Source organism: Meleagris gallopavo, chromosome 3 (assembly GCF_000146605.3).
Source record: "Meleagris gallopavo isolate NT-WF06-2002-E0010 breed Aviagen turkey brand Nicholas breeding stock chromosome 3, Turkey_5.1, whole genome shotgun sequence".
NCBI classification, from domain to species: Eukaryota; Metazoa; Chordata; class Aves; order Galliformes; family Phasianidae; genus Meleagris; species Meleagris gallopavo.
In genome coordinates this window covers 13,290,523-13,301,443 of record NC_015013.2, presented here as the reverse complement: position 1 = coordinate 13,301,443, position 10,921 = coordinate 13,290,523, and the positions used below count along the sequence as shown (strand labels likewise).

General features: G+C 35.6%; 1 protein-coding gene across 1 annotated transcript in view; it reads left to right on the top strand.

Moving 5' to 3' along the window:
* GMDS (GDP-mannose 4,6-dehydratase) overlaps positions 1-10,921 on the top strand; it is a 393,916-nt gene that overhangs the window by 165,228 nt on the left and 217,767 nt on the right. The window contains exon 7 of the mRNA XM_010708463.3: positions 5,854-5,981. Coding sequence (XP_010706765.2) covers positions 5,854-5,981 — 128 coding nt within the window. The remainder of the gene's footprint in view (positions 1-5,853; positions 5,982-10,921) is intronic.

Below are 10,921 nucleotides of genomic sequence, written 5' to 3'. Positions count from 1 at the left end.
AAAAAAAAAGTGCATTTGCCATTATGAAAGGGCATCTAGTTGAAAAAGGATAGTGCAAATGGGAAATAGGGCCAAACAGATTTTTTTTTCCTAAATTAGCATACTTTGCTCTTGGCATTGGAAAGTTAAAATTGTCTATCGATATGTTATTAAAGTGGATGTTTTTGTTATCAGTTTTTTAATAGAATGAATACCATTTTATTGAAGTAACACATTTTAATGAAATACTGAATTGGAATCCTTTGATAAGGAGGAAGAATTTTCTCTCGTGTTACTGTGCAGTTGCTTTCAATTTGCGATCTGTTAATTTTATTGTTACGTGATTAATTCCAGGGGGACAGATAAAAAATACCTATTATCAGTAACTTATTCTTACCTATTCAGAGATCCCACATGTTTATTGGAAGACAGTTAGGGTTACATAAACTGAAAATGTGTCAGATACCCTACTCTTTATATATGTATTATAAATATAAGAAACCTATTATCGTAAGATATTACTGCAGTTTTAAGGGACGGAGAAGGAAATTAGAGATGTTATGATGAAGTATATTTCCAGCTATGCTATATAGGATTAAAATGTAAGGATTAAAGCACTGTATCTCATGTTTCAGGAAATAAAACGATTTATTACTCAGGTCAGGAAGATGTTTCCCATGCAGTGCATGACTTTACAATGAGTTGCTTATGAATCATTTTGCCCTCATTTCACATATATTTCGTTTTGCAGAAATCTGATTGTAGACTTTTTGGCAAGCTCATCACAACGTAGCCATATTCAAGTGTGAAATTAGTAGGATAGTATGAAGATCTGGAAAGGAAAAAAATCACCATTAGAATTGATGTTTCCTTTGTTTCCAAACAGGGATGTTTCTAATTTGTGTATTTTTTATTATGAGAAGAACAACTTGCTATTGTAAAATGAGAGCTGATTCACAATTCAGATGTTTTTGTTTGTGTCTAACATGTACTAAGCAGCTGCTTTATCAGTTGTTTCAATTAAGATACAGTTGAAAACTCTATTTAAATCTCTCAAACTGGAAGCTTCAAAGATCTGTAACTGATTTTTTGTCTGGCTTACATTAACGTAACTCCACTGACTTTGGAGTTTTTGTGCTGATTTTCATCAGTATAAGCTAACGGAGACTCTGGATTTCTTTCCCCAGAAAAAGTGGGTGCTACTTTGTCATTTCATTTTAGCTTGCCCCAGAAAAAATGGAAGAACTTCTAATAGAATGGAAATTATGAGCAGCATGGATTTCCAGGCAATCAAATTATTTTAATGATCTCATTAAATGTATCATTTACAACATATATGCTAAAAGATATATGCTCCCCTGGCTTAGTAGAAGCACTGGGTACACAATGTTTGAACATGTTGGACTTCCGCTAGAATTTATGACAGAACTGTAGAATCTAAGAGGGGGGTGAAAAATCCGCCTTTTCTTGTGCCAGCATTTCTAAAGACAGAAAACTTTTTGTCATATTTCATGCAAAACAGAAAAGTTGTTACGGAAACTCAAATACTGCATCTCAGCTGATTAAAGTTGCTATTGAACAATATTAGGTTGTCTGTTATCTGTGATATGAATTAAGATGCATATTTCTTATGTGAGATATAACTAGTTTTATACAGGGACAGCAATCTTTCTAAGACCATTATTCACCATGTGTTGACTTTCATCTGTAGCTTTGAGAGATTGGAAAATAATGGTTGTTGGAAAAACAAACAAAAACAGTTTCTATAGCAGAAGCTCATCACACTGCTTCGTCTGTTTGGTTACTTGTTACAAACCCATGAATCTTGGTAAAAACACCAGTTTGCTGATAATGCAGGAAGGTTGATGAAAACAGTGAGGTGCACTGTTTTTTTCTCTCAGGGTATCCAACTTTGAAACTGTAGGTATATTGAGAGTGTACAACCTAAAGCATTGGTTTTACGTGTTTTTCCAGTTTTTGAAACCATGTCTTTGCCAGGTATATGCAGCATCCTTCTCAGAGGGATGAGCTGCCCTGAACCAGGAGGCCAAGCAGGCAACAGGCCTGGACTGCAGAGCTCAAGCTATTGGTTTGTACTTCTTATTGCAATATTGTTCCTGTACTCACTTACTGTCTGGGTATGTGTTTTACAGATCAGGTCTGCCTAATGAGGATTCCTTGTTTAGAATGGTGACTAAGGTAAACAGAGTTATAAATCAGACCTTATGGTTCCTGTTGGAATGCTGATGATCTCAGAGGGAGGGCTTGGGTTTTCAAAACAAATCTGAACTAATGCCCAGGGCTGAAAGAGCTGTTAATATCATGAAAACTCAGGTTTAAGGCCTTTTTTTAAAATGTGAACTCTTGAAAGGCAGTCCTCAAACAAGGAACTGCTGAAATGTGAGGGCATGCCAAAGAAACTCTTGCCGTGTCTGGCCAGACCTCTGCTGTGGCATTTCCAGGACTGTTGGTAGTAACGTGAAGGCACATAATTTGGCCCATAGTGGTCTGGAAGTGTTTTCTGCTTAGATAACTAGGATAGCTACACAAGGCAGTCATTGCATGCATGCTTAGCCCTTCTGAGGGAGTAAGAATGATTCTTGGTCTCTAGGACAGTGTAGGACAGTGAGCTCCCAGAACAATATCACCCTCACATATTGTGAATAAGTGAGTAAGTAAAAATGCATCATGCATTTAATATTCATCGCTCCACATTCATTCTACTGGGTGTGAGCAGAGAGGTGTGTTTTCCAAAGCCTCTCGGAACTGAAGAAGCAGTACAAAGCCAGGAGACAAATGTGGGACTCTAACCTCTTCTTCCCTGCCAGCCGAAGCTTGTTTTCATGCAATATGGTGATGGTGGTAGCATTAAGAATGTAAGCCTTACACAGCTGCAATAGCTGTGGCCTTGTAGCTGATGTACCATCTAGACCTGATGAAAGTCAACCTTAAGGATGGAGTGTTTGACATAGCAGCAGCTCTGCTCATACTTTTACCTGTACTACCTTTCCATTCTGTGGAGGAAAACATTTGTGTAGTTTCAATATTAAAATTAAATTTTCAATATCTCCTGAGGAAGAACGATGTTAATACAAAGGTTTGTCTTCAGTTATATAAAAGATAACTGTAGAAATCCACATAGATCTTTCAATAGAATCATTCTCAAACCATTCCCATCTTGCCAAAGCAAGACTTTGTAGCCTGATTGCAGACCCCTAGGAAACGGCTTTTTGGTGGAAATGCTGACACAGCCTTAACTGTTTCGTATGACTCCAGTGGACATCGGCTAAATTTCTAGTTATGACACGCATTTAATGGCATGGGATCAAACATGAAATGTAATAGGATATTTTACGATATATGTGTTTGAAGAGAATCAGTATTTAAACTTTGTTTATGAACCATATCATTTAAATGCTCTTGGAATTTGCCATTCAGTCCTGGGTTACATAAGAAAAGTTCTGATCATGTTTTTCAAAATGAACAGTAGAATAATTTTCTTCTACAACTTTAGTGCTGAAGCATTTCCAAGAACCCTTACTAGAGTCTTTGTGGTAAATAAAGGTTTTCATTCATCACTCTGATGCTCTTTTAATTTGTGCATTTGAAAGTGTATTCTGACTTTTCTTTAAGATCTTTAAAGACAGTTTCTCTCCAGTTATGGTGACTGCTTTGTGTCAGATCAATCTTCTTCCCCTTGCAATATCTTTCATACTTTCATACATTTCAAGTTAAGTTGATTGTATCATCCTCACACACACTCGTTACCTATTATGCTTCTTTTTTGCACTGAGAAAGTATAAAAAATGGAAACTGATGTTCATTATTTGTGGAGGTTGACAGTAAAACTCGCTCTAATGCAGATGATGATTAGAACTCTCACTGCTTTTACTGCAAATGGGAATGTAGTGTTGAAAGCTGCTGGGTTTGCTTGTTAATCAGTTGCAGCCTGGAACATAAGACCGTGTACTTCACCCGTTGAAAAAGTCTCTCTTCCAATTGTTATTCACAGAATAATAATAAAAACTGAAATTATGTCACTGCAGAAGGTTAAGAAATTTCAGAGCTCTCCTGAATGTGTTTATGTGATAGGTTGAATCTGTTTCATATAAATTAGTAATAATCTGTATGAAGATTACTCTGATAACTTAAAAAAAATAAAATAAAATCATTGGAGAAGTGCCAGTCAGGCTAACCAGAGAGATTCTTTCACCCAGAATTCCACTCCCGCTGCAAGCCTGTCCAACCAGGAACTGGGGAAACACACTTTGCTTTCAGAAATTGAAATAGCAGAACTGTAGTGCTGGTCCTGTGGTTTGCATTGGTTTATCTTTGGCGTAATTCTCTTTCTCCTGCTGAGAAGAATGGCCTAGGCTTTTATTTTGCCAATTTGACCAGTTTTTGAGAAACGTTGATTTAATAAAGACTCCCAAGTATATTTTTATTAGTGAACTTCTGCAAATCCCTCTATCATAAAAATGTCTTTTTATATATGTGTTGTTTTTTTTTTTTCAAGGAATGTAGAAATTATATGATTTTAATCCTTCAAAACACAAGCACAAAACTATGATATATTCTAAGTATCTGATAACAATGATTGAATTGACAGTCTTGACAATTGACAGAAATTAAAATTCTATATTAACCCTGTGATAAGCTCTGAATTATTTACCTGTGTCATTTAATATTGTGCTTAAAAGTGCGCTCTTTGTTTGACAGAGTGAAATGATACAAAACGAACTGTAATACTCTAGACATTAAAGCAAAAATTAGTGGTCTGAAACGCACAGTTCTCGTTATGTAGTAATTTTGCAGCAGCCTAACATTTGTTTGACAATAAATAGAAAGTATTCAGATGCATATTTCAAGTGTTCTATAATGAAAAAATTACCATGCATGCCTTAAGTGTACAAGCTTTGCTATTTTGTGCTTTTAAAATTTGCTACGAGCATTTTACAAGTTTCACTAACTTTCCTGCTTTCCAGTTGGATGTGGTATCATCTGTCATCACTCAATCATATTTTTTTTAGCTATTAAAAAGGCATGTAATTTTAATTTTTGTGGACCATTAGTATTCAGATGCCACTGGGCTTGTTTAGCCTATATTCATCATCTAAATTTAAGTTCCTCTGCTTTTGAGGAAACTGCTGACTGCATTCTAGGACAACAGCGATCATAATCTAAAAATGAGGATACAAATTTAATTAAAAGCAAGTATTTTTTAAAACAACTCAGTCGTGAGCATAAATGGGCACATTTTTCCAATGAAATGTAGTGAATGAAATACTGAAGTCTGATAAAATATAATGTACAGCCTTCAGTAGAAAAAGGTGAAGTCACAGTTTTATAATGTCATTGAAAATGAGGAAGAGAGAATCCCAAATAATTAGAAATATAGAGTATGTTTAACCTTCACAGTTTTTTTAATACGCTTTTTTAAAACAATTAATAAACTAATGTTTAGATGCCTTTAAAAAATAAAACGGAAGAAATTAAATGGCAACAAAAAAACCCAAGGGTGGCCTAAGATGTCTGTCTTCTATATGTAACCTTTTGCATTTTGTGTTTAAGTACTGACATTCCAGATGATTTTCTTTGGCTTTATGCCTGGACTGAACACTGAGGCAGCAAATTAGGAATGCTTAGAAGTCCCACAAAGAGAGATGTTTGCTGTGAAAGTGAAGCTAATGTGACACTTGCATTGGAAGCTTCTTAGCCTCTCAAACAATAAATGATGGCATGGGACGAGGTGGTATGAGAAGAATGAATGAAGAATGAAGGAGAATGAAATGAGCCGAGCTGCTAGGTGTTTCTTGTAGCCAATCTGCCACTGTGACTATGTGATGCTGATGCTCCTTTTTATTTCTATTCCAGGAGCTAATTTTGTTACTCGAAAAATTAGCCGATCAGTGGCAAAGATTCACCTCGGACAGATGGATTCTTTCAGCCTGGGCAATCTGGATGCTAAGAGGGACTGGGGCCATGCCAGGGACTACGTTGAGGTAAGCTGTGGGCCAGATGCCTTGTTCTGAATCATCTTTGTGGTGAGGATAACTCTTATTGCTGTATCTTCATTTTGTGATCCACAGAGGGCTACAGGATTTTTTTGCATATAGAGACTTGTTAACTTTGTGTTGCTCTTGATTTCAGACTAGGGAGTTTAGTAACGTAAGTCTACCCCAGGCATGACATGAACAGAAAAATAAATCTTTGAGTTTACATTCCTTTACTGAATTCCGTGGAGGAAGGGACCGACAATAACCTGATTCTATTTTGGAGTATTTATTCTACTGTTTTCACAATTTGTATGACCAATATTAAGACTACAGCAATATGCAAACTGACCTGAAGTCACAGATTGGATGGATAGGTGGAGGGGGTTGGTGGCCTTTATTATGCATAATGTGGAAAGAATGATGTTGATATTAATGATCAAAAGTGATATTAATGATCAAAATGATCTGGTTATACCTAAAAAAGAAGCATCACAAAGTAGTTGGGATCTCAGTTCTGCCATATATGCCTGCATCTGGCCTTTTAAGTGTTTTCATAGTCAGGAGTTGTTTCTAATTTTATTCTATGCATCCACTTAAGCAGACAAACAAACAATACCCCTGTATTGTATGACAAGGAGACATGAATGACCATGTAGGAAATATTGTCTTTTCCCCAGGAGGCTTTTGTCCCCATTTTGGTGCTTAAAGATTTCCTGTGGTCATTGGTCTATTTCTGTCTTTTAATAATGCCTTGCTGGGAAACCGGATCTGGCTTCACCATTCATTGATGTAGTTTAAAAAAATGACAACAGTTTTGTTTCTCTGTTTTACAAAGCATGAAGTATTTCAGTAGGACAAAAAGAAAACCTGATCTGGGGTTTTATTGTTATTTGGGATTTAAAAGATAAAGTAAATGTTGAGCTCCCAAATCTTGTTTGTGGTAAAAAAAAAAAAGAAAAACAACAACAAAACAAGGAAATGAAATGATAATGCCGCAATATACACTTTTGCTCTGGGTGATATAAAAAAAGTAAACATGAAAGGAGTTGTGCTAAGTTAAAAGGTGATTTTTAGCAGCTGGCTATAAAGTTGCTTTTTGATTCTGTGCTGCATTTACATGTAAGATAGTACATATCATGCCACGTGTACCAAGAGAATGACAAAATTCTGCCACCACGCAAATTGCTTTATATTTGTGACTTCAACATTAGTGGTAGTAGTAATCTAGTAAACCATCCCAATCATCTTTCTATTGATAAAGCTATAACAAAGTGTTCATAAAAACATTTACCAAGGCTCAGCTGAAAGGAAGAAACAGATGAGCCAAATAAAAGGATTAGTTGCAATTATATCAATATGATTTACTAAATGCATAAGATATTCCATAAATAATTCAGCTGTCTCATTTAAAGGCAGTTTGCACCAAATCATAAACTGTGGGATGAATTCTGATGTCTTCTTTTATATGGGAAATTTGGAATAAGTCTCCTGTGCATAATGGGTCAGGCCTTTGTCCTGTTTCCAAAACTTCAAAAACAAAAAGAAAATGAGAGCAAGTCTATCCAGGAACATGGCTTTGGCCTCCAGAAGGAACGTAGTTGTCTGAGGTCTACAACGCGAACACATGTTTGTTGTGTAAGTAGCATTCCAGACCTTTCAGTTAACATGTTTTGGGCCTGTCCCAAAATCTTTTGGAAGAATTCCTCACTAAAATATAGTTCATCTTGAGCATTTCTCTTCCCAGAGATGCCCCTTTGGATAATGGGAGAGTTATTATCAATTCTCTAATTCCCCAAATATCATGGAAATGTGATTACAGACAGCCTTCTAATGGCTAAAAGAGAGTAACTTTAAACTGGAAATAAACAATTATTTGAGGCTTTAATGGGCTGGAAAGTAGGGCTTAGAGATTTAACATTGTTCAAATAAATACATAGTATGTTAGCAAGCATAATCGTATTTACAAGCATTTGGGGAGCTTCCTTGAGCATATGGCTGAACACATAGGGATATATCTTATCCTCTCCATATGTACTTTTAAATCCCATTGATATTAATACAAGTAACACATGTGGATATAGACTAGACCATGTACAGTCCTTCCTTTCTCATTATTTCCTTAGTAGGGATAATAATAAAACCATAAATACATTCCTTTTTGTTGTTTTATAAAACATTATGGGTCAATTCCTGATCCCATGAAAGTTGATGACCAAACTCTCATTGACGTTGTGGAGAGATTGTATCCTGTATGTATTGGAGAGGAGAAAGTCTGGTGGTTACAAAGCACCACCAGGAGTTGAGTCATAAACACTGGTTTATACTAGGAGAGAAGAGTTGGAATATGTGTTTGATTAGGTTTATGAGCTGGGACTGCTATATTCAGCAACTGAGAGTGAGGTACAGTGGCATTGTGCTGCTGAATAAAAATAAGGAAATGTAACTCACTCAGAAGGAGGTTTCGATCAGCATTTGAAAAGAGGGAAATAGAACTAAGTAGACAGTGAACATTTTGGACTGGTTACTAGTTTTGTCCTAACATTCTGTTAGTAAATGTTAACATTTCTGAAGAAATTACTACATTCTCTTACTTCCTCTTTCTCTGCTTTTACTTAACTGTGATCCAGCATAAGTCTCAAGGGATGGTAGCACAGATGATCAATGCCACTGATTTGGAAGAGGAAAAACAGTGTATCAGCACTTATGATCTATGAATCTTCTGAGTGCTATTTTGTTTTGTGAGAGTGCTTCCTACCTTTTATTTGTTGCAGAAAGTTCTAGTAAACCATCTGCTAGGTATTTTCAAATACTAGTATAACAGCAAGCCTTAAGGCTGACTCATTTTTGTGCCTTTTATAACACATGAGGCATACGGTTTTCCTCAGACACTCTCCCAGGGGTCTTCTTTCAAATAGGTACAGATTCTTACAAGTGTTTAACTTGGATCATTTAAAAAAATGTACATTGATCCATTGCTGGTTGTTTTTTGTTTTATTTCCTACATGCTAAATGGTCCTTAAGGTACATACGCAACTGAAGCCCTGAAGTGTTGTTGCTGGGGAAGCTACAGACACATTTCTTTCTAAGGTTGTAAGGGTTATCCAACAAATAGGATATAGTCTCATTGGAGGGTTGTTCTGGGAAAAGAGCTCATTCGTTTTCATTAGAATAAGGCTTTTCTTTCCCCTTCAGTCTCTTCTTTATCACTTACTAAGGTTGCCTTCTGCCATTGCATTGCCCACAACTTTGTTGTCCAGCGAGCAGAAATATGATGAAGATAACTGCTTCCCTGGTGCAGTTTTAGTTGTGTCTGCTCCAAACAAATTATTAATATATTGAACCAATATATGCTCATTAATTATTTTGGAATGTCATCGATGTAGCACTGATGAATGCTATACAAAAGCCTATCAGTGTATATTTTACAGAAGTATTTAAAAAAAAAAAAGTCGAAGGTAGCAACTTCAATAGCCTTCAAGCATTGATCCAGATAAAAAATACTTCTTTTCAATAGAAATTGGGCAGTGTTTCAAGCAGTAATTACAGAGGATTCATGATTGGCTGCTGTTCAATTAATTACAGGTCTATTCAAATGCTCTAAATTAAGCATAGTCTTAAATTCATTGTGAAATCAGGGAACATTTAAAATTCTAAATATATGCCAATCAGCTTTCATTAATTTATATTAACTGCCTATATTAATTTATATTAAGTAATTAACTGCAATTAATATTAATCAATTAACATTAACTAACCTTTCCAGCTTTTTTATATTTTTTACTTGTACTTCTGTTTGTGATTAAAATGCACAAGAGAATGCACAGTCATTTTTACTACCATTTTTACCATTTTTAAATTGAGATTGTAAAATCTAGTCATGTGCACTGTGGTGTCTTCTGTGCTGAAATCTCCAGCTGGCATCACCCGGTTGCTTTTTCACAGTTCTTTCATACACTTCTAATAGGCAGAAGCTGACCTTTGGCACAGCTATTACCATTATCTGTTATGGGGAATCCCTTGTATGTTTGTTGGTGCATTCAGAGATAAAAATTCATGCACAAAAGTAAAGTAAAATTTTCAGTATTTCTGTCTGGCAAGGGAAAATGATTCAGCAAAGTGGACTGCTGGTCAAGGTAATTTTAGTTCTGTTTTGTTGTTTTCTTGGTATGTTAAGGATGTGTCATTTTTTGAAATACATCTCACCTTAATTTGTTGAAATGTCCAGCAGAATACTTGCAACAGTCTTGCTTTGTTTAGGGTTGTTGGTTATGAAAGGAAAGTGAGTTATGTCTGTGTTCATAACTACTCTATACCTCATATACTTGTGAGACTGGCTCATGAGTTGAAAGGCATGCTTTTAAATTCAGATATTTTACCCTTTTGTTATGGACCGAAGTTAAAAATATTTTCTTCTTACTACTTAGCTTTTATAGTCACAGATGATCACTTCTAACAGAAGTGAAGAGATAATATTAAACCTACTGTGTTTTTCATTGCTGGACTTCTTTGTTTGTGAACGTGAGGGGTAAATAAAGATTTTTGAGCCATTCACATGATCAGAGATATTTTATGTATGAGCACACTTTATTTCCACAACTTGTTTGAACTGGGATAATTAATAGCTCTTTTAATTGAAATCAATCTTAAAATGATATCCAGTCTGCTTTGATTGATGTGACGATCCACTGCACTGATAAACTTATCACCTCCATCTAGGTGAAGTAATGGTGAGATCATTCATAAAATTCTTCACAAGTACTTGCTGAAGCACCATCTTTTCTAGAGGCATGGGTATCAGAAGCAATGACAATTCCATATTTTTTTTTTAACAACTCAAGGTCTCTGGGCTTAGTTATGAACTTGACTGGTAGACTGAAGACTTGAAGCATTTTTTTCCAACGCTCTTGCTGAGTGGTACCAAATGAACTGTCACAAATGATAAGCAA